The sequence below is a fragment of the Hypomesus nipponensis genome, chromosome 11 (genome assembly GCF_054491055.1).
Source record: "Hypomesus nipponensis isolate SF chromosome 11, ASM5449105v1, whole genome shotgun sequence".
Classification (NCBI taxonomy): Eukaryota; Metazoa; Chordata; class Actinopteri; order Osmeriformes; family Osmeridae; genus Hypomesus; species Hypomesus nipponensis.
In genome coordinates, this window is record NC_140371.1 from 18,395,001 (window position 1) to 18,415,096 (window position 20,096).

General features: G+C 46.3%; 1 protein-coding gene across 4 annotated transcripts in view; it reads left to right on the forward strand.

Moving 5' to 3' along the window:
• The window catches only part of LOC146268530 (echinoderm microtubule-associated protein-like 6), a 41,649-nt gene extending 21,886 nt beyond the window's left edge, over nucleotides 1-19,763 (forward strand). Inside the window, exons 13-43 of one of the 4 annotated variants that reach the window (XM_084666952.1) lie at nucleotides 630-748; nucleotides 1,264-1,450; nucleotides 1,755-1,860; nucleotides 2,001-2,094; nucleotides 2,796-2,896; nucleotides 3,323-3,525; nucleotides 5,439-5,550; nucleotides 5,684-5,811; nucleotides 6,499-6,640; nucleotides 6,784-6,936; nucleotides 7,124-7,255; nucleotides 7,360-7,448; nucleotides 7,533-7,709; nucleotides 7,826-8,027; nucleotides 8,144-8,270; nucleotides 9,177-9,191; nucleotides 11,907-11,985; nucleotides 12,184-12,313; nucleotides 12,447-12,545; nucleotides 12,937-12,957; nucleotides 13,375-13,548; nucleotides 13,711-13,919; nucleotides 14,058-14,215; nucleotides 14,462-14,576; nucleotides 14,700-14,888; nucleotides 15,302-15,474; nucleotides 15,585-15,747; nucleotides 16,927-17,030; nucleotides 17,442-17,595; nucleotides 17,694-17,794; nucleotides 17,932-19,763. In XM_084666952.1, the coding sequence (XP_084523078.1) occupies nucleotides 630-748; nucleotides 1,264-1,450; nucleotides 1,755-1,860; nucleotides 2,001-2,094; nucleotides 2,796-2,896; nucleotides 3,323-3,525; nucleotides 5,439-5,550; nucleotides 5,684-5,811; nucleotides 6,499-6,640; nucleotides 6,784-6,936; nucleotides 7,124-7,255; nucleotides 7,360-7,448; nucleotides 7,533-7,709; nucleotides 7,826-8,027; nucleotides 8,144-8,270; nucleotides 9,177-9,191; nucleotides 11,907-11,985; nucleotides 12,184-12,313; nucleotides 12,447-12,545; nucleotides 12,937-12,957; nucleotides 13,375-13,548; nucleotides 13,711-13,919; nucleotides 14,058-14,215; nucleotides 14,462-14,576; nucleotides 14,700-14,888; nucleotides 15,302-15,474; nucleotides 15,585-15,747; nucleotides 16,927-17,030; nucleotides 17,442-17,595; nucleotides 17,694-17,794; nucleotides 17,932-17,956 (3,981 nt within the window). In that variant the 3' untranslated portion in view covers nucleotides 17,957-19,763. Of the gene's footprint in view, nucleotides 1-629; nucleotides 749-1,263; nucleotides 1,451-1,754; nucleotides 1,861-2,000; nucleotides 2,095-2,795; nucleotides 2,897-3,322; nucleotides 3,526-5,438; nucleotides 5,551-5,683; nucleotides 5,812-6,498; nucleotides 6,641-6,783; nucleotides 6,937-7,123; nucleotides 7,256-7,359; nucleotides 7,449-7,532; nucleotides 7,710-7,825; nucleotides 8,028-8,143; nucleotides 8,271-9,176; nucleotides 9,192-11,906; nucleotides 11,986-12,183; nucleotides 12,314-12,446; nucleotides 12,546-12,936; nucleotides 12,977-13,374; nucleotides 13,549-13,710; nucleotides 13,920-14,057; nucleotides 14,216-14,461; nucleotides 14,577-14,699; nucleotides 14,889-15,301; nucleotides 15,475-15,584; nucleotides 15,748-16,926; nucleotides 17,031-17,441; nucleotides 17,596-17,693; nucleotides 17,795-17,931 lie in introns of all 4 variants that reach the window. The other 3 variants (XM_084666951.1, XM_084666950.1, XM_084666953.1) reach the window with 3 other exon arrangements.
• The last annotated feature ends 333 nt before the right edge of the window (nucleotides 19,764-20,096 follow it).

The window sequence follows — 20,096 nt, forward strand, 5'->3', positions numbered from 1 at the left end:
GGCTGGGCGGTGAGGAGAGGAGGCTGGAAGAGCAGAGAGATAAGATATTCTAATATGGACTCTGCTATCAGCAGCTTTGTATTGGGATCGCTGCCGAGACGGTCTAGCGCTCGCTCAGAGAACACCGGGGGTTGCCATGGCATCCACCGCATGCCTTATCTTTACCGGCAGCTGGCTGCTGCATCTGTCGCCGTGACGATGCAGTTGCCATGGTTCCCGGAGCAGCGCCATGTGCTGTGTGTAGATAGAAAGAAGCTGACAGATCAATAAGTGTCCTTCATGAAAGTTTCTACTGCAGGTGAAATTAAAAGGCTGTCTCTTGCAGCTCACTTTAGTATGTTTTGTACCACTTAGCATTTCGTAATTAGGCTGTTTATTTTCTGGTTGGCTGAAGCATATTGTGTTTAATGCACTGAAGTAGGATTTAAACAAGATCATCATTTGTTACGTTTTACAACAACATCCTAGTTGAATGTTATGTAAACAGATAAGAATGTGATTCAGTCAGACTGCTTATTCTGTGTTGGCAGTCATGAGGACGATAATACTGTACTGTATGATGGTGATGATAATGTACAGCATGTTGTGTGTGTGTGTGTGTGTGTGTGTGCGTGTGTGTGTGCGTGCAGGTGTATAAGGAGGACCTGCCTCAGCTCAGACAGCAGGGGAGAGAGAAGAAGCTGCAGGTGGGCTCTCTGAAGCGCCAGCGAGGCCCAGATGAAGGACTGAGGCTACAGTTTGTCCACGGGTAGGACCACTTTCTCTCTGTCTGTGTTTGTCTGTGTGTGTCTGTGCGTGTGTGTTCATATTTGCTGCACGCAAAATCAAAACCTCTTCAATCTCCATAGAGACGGGCATTTCAAACATGTTGGGTCAGCTTGTCAACTTTTTTTAAGCTTTCGTTAGTGTACATTTGTTTCCTAAATCTTTTCAAAGGCATGCAAAGTTCCTTATTCAGCAGTCTCTATGGAACTGTAATCTTTCCCAGTGCTGGCAGGCATTTGTCCCTTAATACCCTCTTCCTGTTCTCAGTCAGGCTTACAGACCCCCTACCAGGGAGGCAGAAATTCAAGTGTTTGAACAGAGGAACACACACACACTCACACACACACACTGGACTTGCTCATTTAGAATTCCTCACACACTCCACAGGCCACTTGAAAACAATTTGTCAAAGTGCGAGTCCTGTTTTCATTTCGAAAGCCTGGAGTTCTCCTCACAGAAAAACTTGGTGTTGGGTTGTGTGTGTGTGTGTGTGGGCAGGTACCGTGGTTACGACTGCAGGAACAACCTGTTCTACACGCAGACAGGCGAGGTGGTGTATCACGTAGCGGCGGTGGGCGTTGTCTACAACAGACAGCAACATGTGCAGCGCTTCTACCTGGGCCACGATGACGACATCCTCTGTCTCACTGTGCACCCACTCAAGGACTATGCTGCTACTGGGCAGGTACTCACTCACGCGCGCGCACGCACACACACTCACAGAATGCAGACAATGGATACACTCACAAGTTGCACAAACACAAACTGGCAATATTCTACCATATTCTACCAGACTCTCACATGCCTCTCTCTCTCTCTCTCTCTCTCTCTCTCTCTCTCTCTCTCTCTCTCTCTCTCTCTCTCTCTCTCTCTCTCTCTCTCTCTCTCTCTCTCTCTCTCACACATTTGTGTCCTGTGTGTAAGTGACACTAGTCCTTCCTCTGTGTGTGTGTGTGTGTGTGGGCGTGTGTGTGTGTGTGTGTCTGCAGGTAGGCAGGGACCCAGCCATCCATGTGTGGGATATCCAGACCCTCAAGTGTTTCTCCCTCTTAAAGGGCCACCACCAGAGAGGAGTGTGTGCCCTCGACTTTTCCGGTACGTCACTGTATGTGTGTGTGTATATGTGTGTGTATTTACATGAGTGTGTGTTTGTGTGTATGTTTGTATATATGTGAGTGTGTGTGTGAGTGAGTGTTTGTGTATTGACCTGTGTTGTTGCTGCTCCCCCTGTGCAGCGGATGGCAAGACCCTGGTGTCAGTGGGGATAGACGAGTACCACTCTATCGTGGTGTGGGACTGGAAGAAAGGAGAGAAGCTGGCCACTGGCAGGTACTGCTAACACCCTCTTTATTCTCAGTCAGCTGTGAAGTGGGGTCAGATGACTAAGTGGTTATGGAATCGGGCTACCAATCAGAGGGTTGCCGGTTCAAATGCCAAATGACATTGTGTCGCTGGGCAAGGCACTTCACCCTACTTGCCTCGGGAGGAATGTCCTTGTACTTACTGTAAGTCGCTCTGGATAAGAGCGTCTGCTAAATGACTAAATGTAAGAAGATGGTGAGGACGAAGATAAGAGTGAAAAGGAAGCTGTTGATGATGATGATTGTATAATGTAATTGTAACACCACGCTCTAGATGACAGTATGAGGATGATGGTGCGTTCTCTGTTGCTGCCCTAAGGCCATGATGCAGGCTTCCTCTGTGTCCAGTCTTCCCCTAGCCTCGATATGTTTAAATCCTGCCTGGAGACCCTTCAGTTTATCTTGCCTTCTGAATCTCTATAATGTAGGGTTGTAGTTTTCCTGTCGTGGCGTGTGTGTGGTTTGTCTTGTGTATGATGCTCTATGTACTTAATTCAGTGTTGTTGCTACGGTACAGCAATTTGGATTTGAAATATGCTAGATAAATACAAAATATTGATTAATTGATGTACTGAAAGATAAGAAAGAATAAGCCTTTTTTACTGGTAACAACTCACAGGGCATGACACAATTACCATGATGGACATGGTGGTGTTTTGTGTGCCACAGGGGTCACAAGGACAAGCTGTTTGTGGTGAAGTGTAACCCAATCCTCATGGATAAGCTGGTCACAGTGGGTATGAAGCACATCAAGTTCTGGCAGCATGCAGGTAGGTCAACCATGTATTCTACCCCCTACCTGTCTGTCTGGAGTTACTGCATTAAAACTTGTCTCACCCTGGGAGAGAACCTGTCTCTCTCCTAGATGTCACTTTTGGTCCTAAATAAATCATTCTTACATTTAAGTATTAAAGTATAATCAGGTATATATTATATATCATTCCAATTATTATTTTTGTATCAACCCTTTTGTATATATTATGATTATAATTAGGTATATATAATTTATAACAAGTAAGAAGAATTAGGGAAAACTTCAGTTGTTCCTAGAAAAAGCAGGATTTTCTACTGATGGCCTCTACGTGGCCTGTCAGTGTTGAACAGAGTTGACCCCCTGTGTGTGTTTCCTCAGACAGGGGGCCTCACCTTCAGGAGGGGGGTGTTTGGGTTGACCCCCTCTGTGTGTGTTTCCTCAGGTGGGGGCCTCACCTTCAGGAGGGGGGTGTTTGGGAACCTGGCGAAGCTGGAGAGCATGATGTCCGTGTGTTACGGGCGCACGGAGGAGCTGGTGTTCTCTGGCGCCGTCACGGGGGACGTGTACATCTGGAAGGAACCCACCCTGCTGAAGACCATCAAGGCCCACGACGGCCCCGTCTTCGCCATGTTCTCCCTGGACAAGGTAGAGGATGATGCGCCCCCCCTCAGCCGTCTCATCGAGCTTGCCTGAGCCCTCAAAGCTTGAGGGTCGAGGCTTTAGGTCTAGGTTTAAATGCAGTTCTATGGGCGTATGTAAAGCCCTCTGTGACATTTAAAAAGGGCTTTACAAACACTTGATCTGTCTTTCTATATTTCTATCAGTATTTTAAGTGAATTGAGGCAGTTGCGGCAAACTTGTCTGACTTATTATGACTGAACTTGTTGTATTTTTTGCCCTGCTCGTTGTTTAAGACACCTTTAATTGGTTCACACCCATCCTTTTACTCTGTCTATCTCGCTTGTACAGTATTGAAGTGTCATATTCAGCTGCTGGCTATGAAAATAAACATGTTCAGCTCTGATGAACGTTAAGTTCTCAATTTAGCTGCCCACTGATGAGGAGCTAGAGGGAAATGTGTTGAGTCACTGTAGTTCTCTGTTTGAATGTTTGGAGGCAAGCACAGCCTCATTAGACAAAGTGATTGAGCCAACCTTGTTAGGAAACCATTTGACTAAATGGTCATTTTGGAGCCTGTCATTGAGCCGAGTGTGTGTGTTATCATAATGCCTTCACTGATGGTTGATATAGCAACATTAGCACATAATATGATGTTCTGAAACCGCGCTTAGATAAATGGATCGTTAGCTTCCGGCTTCAGTTCAAAGACAAGAAGCAATTTTGTTGTTTTCAAGGAAATGCATTGAGAGCTTCATTGGAACAATCACCATTAACTCTCTCTCTCACACACACACACTGTCTTTCTCTCTCATGTCTATATATGTATTTTTAGTTGCACTTTAAGAGCAGCTGTGTACAGTTCCAGTGGGGGTTTTTTACTCCAAAGGCTCATTAGAAGTTAACTCTGCACTCGACCACTTGGTTTAATATAAGAATTTCAAAATATTAATAAAAACAATAATAATAAAACCAATAACACAAGTGATACAAGTAATAACAATTAATACATAAAAAATTAAAACGTAACAAAACAAAATACAAGCTGCAGTCTTTGCGGGAATCAAAAGCACTTAAGCAGAAGTCTTTGCGGTTTCTCGAGTCTGTCTTAGACTCAAAGTCATCTCTCTGTTTGTTATTACTCCCTGTCAATGCTCTCTTATCTCCAAGTTTTGGTATTCCAGACGTTTCTGTCTGAGGCTCAGAGCTGTGTTCCTGTAGAGAGCTGTCAGAATGACAGGTGTTGGTGTCAGGGGGTGTTAACCTAGACTATGTGATGGGGTTCCTCAAGTCTTTCATCAGAGAAAGAGAAGGCGGGGGAGAGGTAAGTGTGCAGAAAGAGAGCAAGGTAGGGAGAGACAGAAAGGTAGAGAGAGACAGTACATTGTGAGAGAGAGAGAGAGAGAGAGAGAGAGAGAGAGAGAGAGAGAGAGAGAGATGGAGAGGGATGTGAGAGTAGGAGGTAGAGAGGAAGATGAGAGGCTGGCAAGTGGAGGGAGAGAGAGATGAGAGGATAGTCCTTAGGGACATCTGAGATGAAAACAGGATGGGTTGTTTCCTCTCGTGCTGCGCCCGCTGGTTGACAGGTGCTGGATGTCGGGGGAATAATGGCGCCTCTGATGTCTGCTGTTGTGGAGCCGGCCCACTTCCTGTAATGATTATTTGATAAAGCTTTGTTGAAATCACGTGGAGAATTTCATCAAATGCTACACGTTGACACGATAAACATCTATGGATACACAGACAGTATTTTTGTAACTGTCATCCCTGCTGTCTTCCTGCTCTTTTATCCCCACCTAATCCTCACTTACTACTAGACACAACGCCAGTGTCGATTGTCAGTTATCAATGTTCCTAGTTCCAACGCATACCCATACTCATTACATTTAGTAGTGCAGTCGGTACATTTCTCAGTTGACCTGGGTGTTGTGTGACCTCAGGGCTTTGTGACTGGAGGGAAGGATGGCGTGGTGGAACTCTGGGACGACATGTTTGAGAGGTGCCTGAAGACTTACGCCATCAAGAGAGCAGCGTTGTCTCCTGGCTCCAAAGGTGCAACACCCTGGTGTCTCACAACCATTCAAACCAGATTCCGTGTTCCGCCATTGGAAGTCCTGCTGTTGGTCGTGTGCTGCCATCTGTGGGCCGTTTGTGGAACTGCGTCTGTCTGTTGGGTGTTCCCCAGGACTGCTGCTGGAGGACAACCCGTCCATACGTGCCATCACTCTGGGACACGGACACATCCTGGTGGGGACCAAGAATGGAGAGATACTTGAAATAGACAAGAGTGGCCCCATGACCTTGCTGGTGCAGGTATGTGAAGGGAATTGTTGTGCATTTCATTAGCGTCTTGAAAGCTCCCATGTCCTCTCTTCTCTTATTCTGTCCTCTCCTCTCCTCTGGCAAATCCTTTCATTTCTGGAGCAAGAATGTTTTCTCTGTCAGTGTTCTGCCTGCCTGGCAGTGTATTCCCTCTGGACTAGACAGCCCAACTCATGGACTCATGGCTTAATACCTCACCCACACCCCAGCCCCATTTATTCTTGATCCTGGCAGGGGTTTCAATGCCTGTGTGTGGGTGTAACTCCCAGACAGACTTCTTAGTAGTCTGGTGCCATACCTATCCTCTATCTGTTGCCATGGTGAGCAGATATTGAAGAATGTGTTTGGGAAAATGAAAACGCATTGTTTGGAGCCTTTCACTCCAACTTACTGATGACTGGAGCCCAGGACGTAGGCAATATTACAATTTACATTTAGTCATGCTTACAGTAAGTACATGGACATTCCCCCCGAGGCAAGTAGGGTGAAGTGCCTTGGCCAAGGACACAACGTCATTTTGCACGACCAGGAATCGAACTGGCAACCTTCTGATTAATACCCTTCTAATTATTCCCTAACCGCTCAGCCATCTGACCCCCAATATCCAGACTGGGCTGTGTACATAACTCAGGGGTTTTGCGTGTGTGCAGTTGTACATGTTTGTGTGTGTGTCTTTAGGGTCACATGGAGGGTGAGGTGTGGGGTCTGGCGGCACACCCCCTGCTGCCAGTCTGTGCCACTGTCAGTGATGACAGAACCCTGCGCATCTGGGAGCTCTCTGCCAACCATCGCATGGTGGCCGTACGCAAGCTGAAAAAAGGTACGCCGTGTCCCACACACACGTGTGCCGAATTGACCTGGTGCAGCTAAGTGTCTGACCAAACCGACTTCTGTTTCATTCAGAACGTTCCTGCAGGACTTTTGAATGGTGCTTAACCGTCTGTGTTCTTGCATGTGTTCCAGGCGGGCGATGCTGTGCCTTCTCCCCTGATGGGAAAGCCTTAGCGGTGGGCCTGAATGACGGCAGCTTCCTGGTGGTGAACTCTGACACTCTGGAGGACCTGGTGTCTTTCCACCACAGGAAGGAGGCCATCTCTGACATCAGGTTCACCCAAGGTACACGCGCTGACCCCTCTCTGGATTGTCAGGGTCTAAATAGTGCTTCTTTTTTTGGGGGGGACAGGGACGTACTGGATGAACAAAGATACAATCCTTACACATTCCTTACCCTACAGAACAGCAAATTTACCACTCTTTTTCTCTCTCTGTCTTTCTCCTTCTCTCTCTTTCATTTTGTCCTCAGATGCTGGTAAATACCTGGCCGTGGCCTCTCACGACAACTTTGTGGACATTTACAACGTGATGAGCAGCAAAAGGGTGGGAATCTGCAAAGGAGCCTCCAGCTATATCACACACATCGACTGGGACGCCCGAGGTGAGTGCGTGGTAACACCTCTTCCTTCATCTGCTGCTGAGAGGACTTCACGAAACCCGGATTTTAGCCAGGATGTCTCACGTGAGGCCTGGTTTGTGTTTCAGGGAAATTGCTGCAAGTAAATTCAGGTGCCAAAGAACAATTATTCTTCGAAGCCCCCAGAGGGAAGAGGCAGACCATACGGAACTCTGAGGTGTGAGAATGATGGAGCAGCGAAAATCAAGGTTCCTTCATATTAGGCGAAGTGGCCTTAGTCGTGGTGTCTGTGTTGTTTCAGATCGAGAAGATTGAGTGGGCCACGTGGACCTGTGTTCTAGGCCCTACCTGCGAGGGCATCTGGCCCACCCACAGTGACATCACCGACGTCAACGCCGCCTCCCTCACCAAAGACAGGAAGTTGTTGGCCACCGGAGACGACTTTGGCTTCCTCAAACTGTTCAGCTACCCCGCCAAGGTAGGAAAGCTACACACACACACGCACGCACGTGCACGGGCACTCACGCATGCACAGACAGACACACTTAGATATCATGAGAAACGGAGCAAAGGAATTTCCCCTCCTCTCCTTAGGGTCAGTATGCCCGCTTCAAGAAGTACGTGGGCCACAGCGCCCATGTGACCAACGTGCGCTGGACACAGGATGACGCCACGCTGTTGACGGTAGGCGGGGCAGACACCGCGCTGATGATCTGGGCGCTGGAGGGGGAGGGTCACCGCGAGAACCGGCCGGTCGATAGCGAGGAGTCCGATGATGACGTCGAGGAGGACGGAGGTACATTGGGAATTTTTGTACCTGAATTTGTTAGTCTTTTGTAGTTTCACTCCAGTTTATCGTGCGAGTGTCTTTTTATGCTTGTGTGCGTGTGTTTTATGCTTGTTTGTTTGCAGGATACGACAGCGATGTGGCCCGAGAGAAGAGTATTGACTACACCACTAAGATCTATGCCGTCAGTATCAGGGAGATGTGTGGCATCAAACCTCACCAGCAGCAGAAGGAGGTGTCGGCAGAGGAGAGGTACACTCCCACACCTGTGGCTCTGTCCAATCAGATTCACCCCAGCTGTCTGTCCCCTCACCGGGCCTTGACATTGTCATCTAAACTGACAGTTAACAACATAAAGAGTAACTCTTAAAGAGTTGATATGTTGCATTAACAACATCTTAAAGAGTTGATATGTTACATTTAATGCATTTGAAGAGATTGAATGAAAACCTGCATTGGATTTCAGTTCTCTCCTGTATGTACGCTTATGGGGGCCTCTTGTGTCAAAAATAAGAACTGTCATCTTTCCTCTATTCAGCCTTTCTTTAAACTTGTGAGTGTGTGCGCATGTGCATGCGTGTAGGTGTGTGTGTGTGTAGTGTTATTGTTGTGTAAGAAGTCAATAGGTGCAGTGTACCGTTTTTTTCCTGATCTCTTATCTGTTGCTTGTTGCTAAGATACAGAGTATTGGTTTGCACACAGCCATGTGTGGCTGTCAACTTGATTTGCTTTTTAGTGAATTTTGAATATATTCTAGTTTAAAATGCATTCCTCAGTGCTTTGCATGGTTGTGTAATACTAACCCCATTAAGCAGAGGTCAAGAGGGGAATCATCTGTACAGACTGACAGGAGATTACTTAGATCGTCTTAAACAGCTAAAGTCATGAATCTCATATACATATATGAATATATTACTGCTCCTGTTGAAACACAGTGGCTGCTACATGTTCTTACATCAGACAGTTCTGGAAAACATAAACACAACCTGCTCTGGGGTTGGTCAGCGTCATGGCAACGTGATGCTCTTCTATGCCTGCTTGCTACTCACACCCTTTGTGCTTCTCATGATTCCACACTCTGGAAGCCTCCACTTCCTGCTTCCTATCAACAGAAACGCTTAATATGTCTGTTGTCTTTTAACTTGCATTCCCTTGGAGGCAGGGCATTGTCAAGTAAGTATGACCTCACGTTCTCTGTACATCTTGTAGCCTGAGGGGGGTTGATAACACAGGGGTTACATTTGCACTGACTGCAAGGAGAGCAGACAAATAACATCTCCTATTGTTAAGTGGGTGGGCATTCTAAACAATGATGTAGTCACAACATCTCTAGTATATTGCTCTTCCTTCATACCGGGGTTTAAACCTCTTAATCTCGTCTTTTGTTGACTTTGTTGGCATTTCATCTGAGTGAATGTTGACTTATCTGCCTCGTGTTGAGGCTGGCCTTAAACATTACTCTCTGTGGCTTTCGCTTGTGTTCCTTGTCACTGGTTTGTTTGCCTTCTTGTCTTTCCACTGTATTTTAGTTTCACTGTGTTTGCTCTAATGTTGTGGGCAAACATGAGTCACAGCAGTTACTCATGCATTAGCTGGATGCGTCCTCATCCGATCGTGCCATTATCTTTTATTCATGTCATCGTTTCTATTTTCAGTTGATTAGCTAGAAGGAATACTCCACAGAGTAATGCTCAATCAAGTAATGCTGAAGCCTCTCTCCCCTCCTCTCTCTCTCGTTCTTCTCCGTTCATCTACCCATCTCCCTCTCTATCTTTCACACTTCTCTACCTCTCCTCCCTCCCCAACACCGTCTTGTGGGGCGTAAAAGATCACATGACATTGTTTACTTTACCCCATTGATGCGGACGGCTATTGAGGCTCTGACACATTTTTACTTTCCTGTACCCCCCCCCCCCTCCCTCCTTCCCCCTTCCTCCTTTCACCTCTTCCTCTCATCTAGGATCTCTAGTGTACAGTTTGCACAGGGACCTCTGGGTATGAGCATTCCTCCCTCTCCACCAGCAGTCCCGTGCACTCCTTTGTTCATCATTCATTCCTCTCTAGACTCTTGGCTCTTTGGAAGCAAAACCATACAATTCAAACCTCATTGTAGTTCACTCAATGCTCGAAGAGAATTGTAGTCTTTAGAGGTAGAGTCAGTAGAATCGGAAATTTCTCTTTGATACTTGAGTGAATGTAGGATTTGCGGCTGAATTTGTACTCTCCCAGCCCTGGCTTTCTGGCATGCTGGAGTCGAGGAGCATGGTTTGGTTTGCATCGGGAATGACGGAAGCCTCTTCTCAGGGTTGCCTGTGCATGATGAGTCTAATAGCCTGAAAGCCTGTTAGCCTATTAGCATAGCATAGCTACCGTAGCCTAGCTGCTACCGTAGCTTAGCCGCTAGTAGCCCAGCTAGCTCCCCACAGGGCATGGAGCGGTGTGTGTGCGCTAAACCTCTTACTTGGTTCTGTTCACTGCTGTCCAGGGGATCCAGGTAACGTGGGTCAGAGTCTGTCTCCATTATGTCACGTCCTGTCCTGTTTGTCCTGAATGTTCCTGGCTTCCTGCCAAAGCATGGTGATACTGAGTGATGATTACCCATCTTTCCATCAGACCAGGGTCAACGCCAAATTCAAGATTCTATCTACTTTAGGCGCGCGTGACTCCTTTGTCTTGTTAGATTCAATGGTCTAGAAGTACAGTGCCCGCCAGGCGAGTTAAATCAAGCACACCTAAAGTATTTGAAAGAGACCAGATGTTATTTGGAGTGGACCCAGGTCTGGTATTCATCAGCCTTGCATCTTGGCACCCGGTGCTGCAGTTATACACCAGGCCACTGCAGCTTCTGCTGAAGACTGTCGTCAAGGTGTATAACTAGCCTAAAGCTTGTGCAATCCTCCCTTCCTGCCTGTGATGTTGTCCACAAGGCCCACCTCAACGTGCCTTTGTGTATCTGTCTATAGACCTGTACTCTGTGTGGGTGCTTTTGTGTATGACTGTGTGTGTGTCAAGCCTATGTCTTTGAATAGGAGGGTTTTTGTAATTGGCCCAGACGTTATTAGGTATAGTAAAATACATTATATTCCGAGTTGAATTACATTCTGTGGCTCATGCATTGCCCATGGTTACATGTGGTTGCACCCAACTGTGTTATTTGACCCAGTTGAGTTGAGGTTGGCAATCTCTCAGGAAGTTCTATTGTTGTGTTAGATTGTGATACTCACTCTCACCTGGTGTTTGTGTGGCTGCACATAACTCATTAACTATCATGGATAAAGTTTCATTCCTCTGTAGCCTGTGGCATTGTCTGTTACTATTTGTGGTACCTAGTGATTTTTTCTTTAAGAACTTCTGAGAATTAACTGGGTCATTTTAAGTTTGGAGTTCTGTTGTGCTATTGAATATGTTGGATAAGCAGTGGTTAAGATCAGTTATGTATGGTTGACTTTAACTTACTTGATTGAATGATAAAATCCACTATTACCAGAGGCCACGGTGACCTTGTGTGGTCAGTTTTTTTCGTCACCTCTCTCTTTTTCTCTCTCGTTCCCCCTCTCTTTCCCTCTCTCTCACCCTCTAAGTCTTTAGTTTTTGACTCACGTCACGAACCAGTCAGAGAGTTACAGCATTAATCATTAGGCCAGTTAATGTCCGAAGGAAATACTTTATCTTGCCATATAAATATCCTGTTTGTCCTCTGTCCCTCCCCCCCTCTCTTTCTTTCTTTCTTTCTTTCTCTCTCTCTCTCTCTCTCTCTCTCTCTCTCTCTCTCTCTCTCTCTCTCTCTCTCTCTCTCTCTCTCTCTCTCTCTCTCTCTCTCTCTCTCTCTCTCTCTCTCTCTCTTTCTCTCTCTCTCTCTCTCTTTCTCTCTCTCTGTGATTGGTCCAGACCTCCAGTCAGCCGGGCCGCCCCCCAGCCAGAGAAGCTGCAGAAAAACAACGTATCCAAAAAGAAGAAGTTGGTAGAAGTAAGTCTCCTTACAGTGTGAAACTGTGTTCCTGTTTCGCAGTACCTATTCACTGACTCCGCTCTTGAGCACCAAAAAAGTAGAGTAGAACAGCACTGGACTGTCCAAAGTTTCACCACAAGATTTGACATTCAACATCTTGAAAGAACACAATAGAATTCCAGCTTAAAACCGGCGTGTTCTGTCTCGTCTTGTCAGGACCTGGTGCTGGACCATGTGTTTGGCTTCAGGGGTTTTGATTGTCGTAACAACCTTCACTACCTCAATGATGGATCTGACATTGTCTACCATACGGCCGCTACCGCCCTGGTGCACAGTCTCACCACAGGTATACACACACACACACGTGTGTCATCATCCAACCGTTAAACCCCACTATTTCAACTACGGTTATCCCCCAAAGACTTGTGTTTAAATATTACAAAGATGCAGATAGTGATGTGAAGACTATATCTCCTCAGGAACACAAAGCTTCTATCTGGAACACACAGATGACATCCTCTGTCTGACTGTCAATCAGCATCCCAAGTACAAGAATGTTATTGCTACTGGACAGATAGGTAGGTAGAGGGCATGTATGAGTATGCAAGTCCTCTCGTGTGTTGTAGGGAATCAAAAAGGTTTCGCATGTGCATGCTGGTGGTTTTGGACGTGTGTGTGTGTGTGTTGGTTACATAAGTTGCTGTGCATGCATGAATGCATGTGTATTCACATATCGGGGGTGTGAAGGAGATGAGAGACAGAATAGAGATGGATGAATGAGTAACCTAATATTTTATCCGACATAAATAACCGTTTCACTTGCTCGTGTTTGGCTGTGTGGTTTGGCGCAGAGGCTGAGCATGTGCAGATTGGTGTCGGAGCTTGTGTGTTGCTAGCAAACTCACCTCAGGTCTCATCTGTTCTTTTGCTGCCTCCTCCCACGCCATTTCTCTTGCTTACACGCTGCAGGCGACATGACTGGCCTACCAGGTAAAAAAGCCTCCAGGCTATCCCTTCACTGTACCAGCCCTTGGGCCCAAATCAGCCGGATGCCTGTCCTCACATATCTGAGAGGACTGGATAGGCTAAGCAAGGTGGAAGTTGCCTTTTTTGGCTATGTTGCTTAAGCCTATCCAATCTCCTGATATCGACCGGTGCTTAGGGTATAGGGGCTTGAGGTTCCCAATACAGGCCTGGTCAACATACCTTTCAGCTTTTACCTTCTCCTGCTCTGCTGTGTCCCTGCCTATAGTGCAGTGTGTTTTTGTGATTTTTTATAAACTACACCCTAAATGAACCCTGGCCTGCATTTAGTCATTCAACAGTTTTTTTAATGGGATTTAGATTATATCTCTATTTTATTAATATCTCACAATCTCTGTCTTTTTCTCTGTCTTTTTTTTGTAGGCACCACTCCCTCCATCCATGTCTGGGATGCCATGAGCAAGCAGACTCTGTCTATCCTTCGCTGCGCCCACACCAAGGGTGTGGGGTACGTTAACTTCAGCGCCACGGGCAAGCTGCTGCTGTCTGTAGGGGTGGAGCCAGAGCACACCATCACAGTCTGGCGCTGGCAGGAGGGTAAGATCCTCGATTCGTCTCAAACTCGGTTCTCACCGAACTTACTGAATAGAACAACTACAAAGCCTTTCCAACTGATGTTTGTGATTTCTCCATGTGAGTTCTTTATGCAGCACAAATATTCTTCATGCTGTATTTGATGTTTCTTGTTTCTCTGACCAGGTGCAAAGGTGACCAGCAAAGGTGGCCACCCAGACAGAATCTTTGTGGTAGAGTTCCGACCCGACTCTGACTCCCAGTTTGTATCTGTGGGCATCAAACACATCAAGTTCTGGACGCTGGCGGGCGGGTCTCTCATGTACAAGAAGGGGGTGGTGGGTTCCGTGGAGGATGCCAGGATGCAGACCATGCTCTCTGTCGCCTTCGGTGCTGTAAGTACCGACTGAACCGCTCCTCAACAACAACACCTCTTACACCTACTCATAGTTACACAGGCAATTTTAGGATATACATTTACGTTCACCCTGTGAAACATAACTCGCAAGGACTTTGGCGGTTGTCTCCTCCAGAACAACCTAACATTCACGGGTGCCATAAACGGGGATGTGTACGTGTGGAAGGATCACGTGCTGCTGCGTGTGGTGGCCAAGGCACACACGGGCCCGGTGTTCACCATGTACACCACGCTCAGGGACGGCCTCATCGTCACCGGGGGCAAGGAGAGGCCGTGAGTCCAGGCCTCAGGGCTGCGGCTCGCTAGCTACAGAGGACTCGTCTCTTTCATATATATATTTTCTTTTAAACTGTTTATCAACTACCAACATGTCTTCAATTGTAATTCTGTCGTTTTTTTTATTTTTATTGCCAAGTCTCTGACCCATGTGTCTGATGATAATGGTGAACGAGAGAGAATGATGGTTGTGATGATGATGGTTGTTTGTCTCCCTGTGTGTGTGTGTGTGTTTTAAATCAGTACCAAGGAGGGTGGGGCGGTTAAGCTGTGGGACCAGGAGATGAAGCGTTGCCGTGCCTTCCAGCTGGAGACAGGCCAGCAGGTGGAGTGTGTCCGCTCCGTCTGTCGAGGCAAGGTGAGTTTGGCTCAACACACACAAGGCATAGTCATCCAAAAAAAACAAAAATAACACGAGGACAAGATAGTTTGAAAAATCTCATTCTCGTGTGATAACCGCATCAAGTTGCTGTGTTTTTAGGGTAAGATCTTGGTGGGGACGAAGGATGGGGAGGTGATTGAGGTGGGAGAGAAGAACGCTGCCTCCAACATCATGATCAACGGCCACATGCAGGGGGAGATCTGGGGCCTGGCTACCCACCCCTCCAAAGACATATTCATCTCCGCCAGTGATGACGGAACCATACGCATCTGGGATCTGGCCGACAAGGTGGATACGACAACATCCCACTCCTTAACCCTTGTGTTCTCCTCGGGTCATTCTGACCCATCAGTCATTGTGACCCACCTTCGTTTGCGACAACTTTACCGCATACAAAAACAAAGTGAAGCATTTTCTTTTAACCGTTGGGCTGTCTCAGACCCCCCACATTGCGACGGTTAAAATAACATTATTTTAATTTGCTTTTGTATTGGGTAAAATTGGGTAAACACAACGATGGTTCGTTATGAACCTTTTGGTCATGTGACCCGAAGGCAGCACAAGGGTTAACAATCCCAGCCTTTGCTCAAATTCAATCAAACATTCAGAACGCTTTACTGTTCTGGTTAGCCAAAAAAAAGGCTCTGTAAACAGGTTTACTACTGTGTTTGTTGACTGCTGGTGTTTGTTTTTTGTGGTAGAAACTACTGAACAAGGTTTCTCTGGGCCATCCAGCCAAGTGTGCCAGCTACAGCCCAGACGGAGAGATGGTGTCTGTGGGGATGAAGAACGGAGAGTTCATCATCCTCCTCACCAACTCCCTCAAGATGTGGGGCAAGAAAAGAGACCGCAGCGCTGCCATACAGGACATACGGTAAGCTGGGACAAAGTGTGTGTGTGTGTGTCTGCATATCTTTTGTTGGTATGATTCTGTATGTATATTTGAGTCTGTGTGTGTGTGTTCATGTGTGTCTCTACCCTCAGGTTCAGTCCGGACAAACGTCTCCTGGCTGTGGGGTCTGTGGAGAGCACGGTTGACCTCTACGACCTTACTCTGGGTCCTTCCCTTAACCGTGTGGGTTACTGCATGGACATTCCCAGCTTCGTCATCCAGATGGACTTCTCGGCAGACAGCAAGTTCATAGAGGTATAGCTTTATAAAGCAGCGCAAGCCTACAGAACACAGTACACCCCATATTTTCACTGATTCACCCATACAAGCTATGGTAGCAGAGTGAGTGAGTGGTGTTCTGTCCTACATGGTGGAGGCTGGGCCTACGAAGCTGCTATCCATTTCAAAGGCTGGGTCGGGGGCTGGGCGGGTGGGTGGGGGGGGGGGGTGACAGACTAAATATAGTCACACACATATATGGCCGGTCATCATCATTAATAGCCCAGAGCCCCCTTCTACAGTAGTTAGCAAGCAACCTGGAGCTAGTCTTGAGGCGTCTGGCTAGCTTGTAAGACGGTGATTTATGCAGCTATCTTTAACCACCCAGTGTAAACATCACTGGGCCTGGAAGGGAACAGAGCGAGTGGAGAAGACAGAGAGAGTGTACTGGAGACAGAGGAGGTGGAGAGGAGACCGAGAGGGTGGATGGAGAAAGAGTGGATGGAGAGAGGGTGGAGAGGAGACCGAGAGGGTGGAGAGGAGACCGAGAGGGTGGAGGGGAGACCGAGAGGGTGGATGGAGAAAGAGTGGATGGAGAGAGGGTGGAGAGGAGACCGAGAGGGTGGAGAGGAGACCGAGAGGGTGGAGAGGAGACCGAGAGGGTGGAGGGGAGACCGAGAGGGTGGAGGGGAGGCCGAGAGGGTGGAGGGGAGGCCGAGAGGGTGGAGTGGAGAACGAGAGGGTGGAGGGGAGACCGAGAGGGTGGAGGGGAGACCGAGAGGGTGGATGGAGAAAGAGTGGATGGAGAGAGGGTGGAGAGGAGACCGAGAGGGTGGAGAGGAGACCGAGAGGGTGGAGGGGAGACCGAGAGGGTGGAGGGGAGGCCGAGAGGGTGGAGAGGAGGCCGAGAGGGTGGAGGGGAGGCTGAGAGGGTGGAGGGGAGACCGAGAGGGTGGAGGGGAGACCGAGAGGGTGGAGAGGAGACCGAGAGGGTGGAGGGGAGACCGAGAGGGTGGAGGGGAGACCGAGAGGGTGGAGGGGAGACCGAGAACGGATGGAAAGATAGGGGGGGAGCTATTTGATGGCCGCATGCTACTGATTGTGTTGACGTTTTTATGCAAGAGAACTTAGTTCTTGGACAGTTTGCTTGTTGATTGTGCTGAGTGAGTTTGTACTACAGTTTGTGTTCTGATGTATTTTTGACTGTGCGTTCAGGTGTCCACAGGGTCCTATAAGCGTCAAGTGCATGAGATCCCCTCAGGGAAGATAGTGACAGACCAGTCTGTGATTGATAGGATCACCTGGGCCACCTGGACCAGGTAGAAACACACACACACACAACCACACAACCAAGTAGTGTACAGAAATATAGTATGATATTTGTTCATGCTCACTTATTTCATGTATTAGGTCAATCAATAATGATGTCTGTCACAGCTCTGGCTGGATGTTTGTCAAGGTTAATGGGTCTACAGCCTGTTCTGATCTTTTCTGAAACATGTAATGGAGAATTAGCTGGAAAAAAATAAAAACACAATACATAAAACACAAATGATTTAACAGAAGGTTATACGGGTACATTTAAATCAGCATGCGCTAAAACCTATTAATTGACCAGACATGGGGAAAATGTTCCACGACACAGCCACCCATCTGTTTACGTTCAGAGACTGCCTGGGGATTAGTTATATCATTAGCAGTCTCAGAAGCAAACCGCTCTCCCTCCTCAGTATCCTAGGAGACGAGGTACTGGGGATCTGGCCGCGGAACGCAGACAAAGCTGACGTCAACTGTGCCTGTGTCTCCCACGCCGGCCTCAACGTGGTCACTGGGGATGACTTTGGCCTGGTCAAGCTCTTTGACTTCCCCTGCACTGAAAAATTTGTAAGTGATTTTCTCCACTGCGATACGATGATCCAACATGCTGATGTGATATTTATGTAGAGAGACTGAAAGGGGGTATTTTTGTTCTTTTCGAAAAGGCCAAACACAAGCGCTACTTTGGGCACTCGGCACATGTTACCAACATCCGCTTCTCATACGACGACAAGTACGTGATCAGTACAGGCGGGGATGATTGCAGGTAAGACTGTCTAATGGATGACTTCATTAAAGACTCTATGTAAAAAAACACTTTATTCTCATGTTAAGGACTGAGACCTCTGCTTTATTGTGTATTACTGACATTGTTGTCTGCCCCCTTCCTCTTCTCTCTATCAGTGTCTTTGTGTGGAAATGCCTGTGACACAGAGACTTCCTCCTCACACGTCAAGAACGTCAAGCTATATCAAACCTCTGGCTGGTATTATGACCGTGTCAATGCTCCTATGAGGCCTAGGTCAGCGTAGCAGCTGCACGTTTTTCCCGTTCCACGTTCTCAAGGTCCAACACTTGGTCATTTGCGCTACCCCTCAATGGATAGTTGTTTGGGCTCTTTGAGCCAGTTCATCCAAACCACATGCCAATACGAAAGGATGTGAGGTGCTATTTTGACCCAGGACTGATCGCAACACCTCAAGTGTCTGGCTGCATAAACACTTTGCCTGGCATGCTGCAACTATGTATCTCCCCCCAAATGATTCCCTAGCCTGCTCCCAAGAAATCCCACCAAAGGTGAGCGTGCCTTTTGGGATTTCAGATGGGACTGGTTTAAGTAGGAGGCTGGAAACTCCAACCCAACTCATACCCAGACCAATCCAACACTTTGGATGACTAGGGCACACTTTAAAGAGACGGGTCTGATCAGTGGAACTCTCCTGATATTGAGAACATGACTAATGGGGTTGGGGTGGGGGGTTGGGAATTAGGATACAATTGAAGTCTAAACTTTAGGAAAGGAGAAAGAGGTTCCAACATGCTTCTACTGATTTATTCGCTAAAATGGTGGATTTTCTTATAGAGAAAATGATGACCATACATGTTTGTTTACATTCTCACCTGCGTTCAGTAATGGAAGACTAATGAACACAGGTGGTCATGCCATGCTATTGATTTATATTGTGTATTGATTATGATTGCCATCGGCTATAAAGAGGGGATTCAGCTGTCATTCATTTGAACAAGCCTTCTGCGTTGTTGAATACCATCCAACTTAAGTGCCTTTTTGAATATTTCTACTTATGTTATTTATATATTTTTTTTTATTTCACTGTTGAAATTATTTTTTAATGTGTCTGGTGCTATTAGAATACACATTTGAACTCATTCAATATGCATAAAGGGCATTGCTTTGCTGCTGTTTTATTTAACACAATGCATCCAGAGTATGATGACAGTATAGACATAGTAGATATCTCTTTATGGAAAACAATATTTAAGAAAATATCTTGATGTTATTCTGTAACGTGAAGTCACAGTTTGTGGACATGTATGAATTGTTATACTTAGTGTAGAATATTTTATTGGTGTCACTACAAACTGTTGTGGAAAATGTGGGTAGAATGGTCTTCCATATTCACCACCATTGATGCAAAGAATATTATATATCCATAGACCTTAATGCAGCGTTATGCCTCACAGTCAATATAAAACCCCATGAAGATCTTGATAGAAATGTGAAACAAATGTATGGAAGAGGGTGGTGGTCTGTCACACCAAAGCTGACTATGCAGTTGTTTTAGCGCCTGTCATAAGCGACGACCATCCCATTGTGTTAGTCAGATGTTAGCTTTGCCTTGCCTGTCCCTCCTCATTGTGAGATTTAGCTATCGGTGTGGCAGCAACAACAGTTTAATATTGTCTCTGTTATGTGCTTTTCTATGGAATCATAACCCGTTTTTTTTTTTTAGCACTTTAAGTTTTGTACAAGATTGTGAGGCGTGACTATAGCTGTCATTTTCAAATTGTTTGTATCATAATGTAAAATACAAATTATGCTCAAATGCACGAATTTATTTTTTAAATCAAAACATCTTTGTGAATGAGGCAAGATTTTATTGTGTGAATGACAATCATGGTTGTTTTTATACAAGTTTATTGTGATTGATTGGAGTGTGTGGAAATGTTTGTGCAAATGTAACCCAAATGTGTGGAAAGATTAAATGGGAATAGTATCAAACCAAGCAACTTTTTGTAATTCATTTTAATTGCAAGTCTGTAATACAGTACACAGGGTTCCTGCAGGTTTCAGTAAGTCAAATTTAAGGCCTTTTAAGACCATAAAGATTGAAATATAAGACCTACATGACATTACCATAAAATATTCTAATCAAAGAATTTCTGGAAAAACTTTTTATTCCAATGAATTGAAAAAGCATTCATTTAATTTACAGATAAAGTAATCACATTAGTAACCTAATTAAATTTAATTCAACACCAAGTACTAGGAGTGGGGGAAAATTCAGTCTTCTAGCGATTCATAATGTTTTTTTTTTTTTATGTAAGCA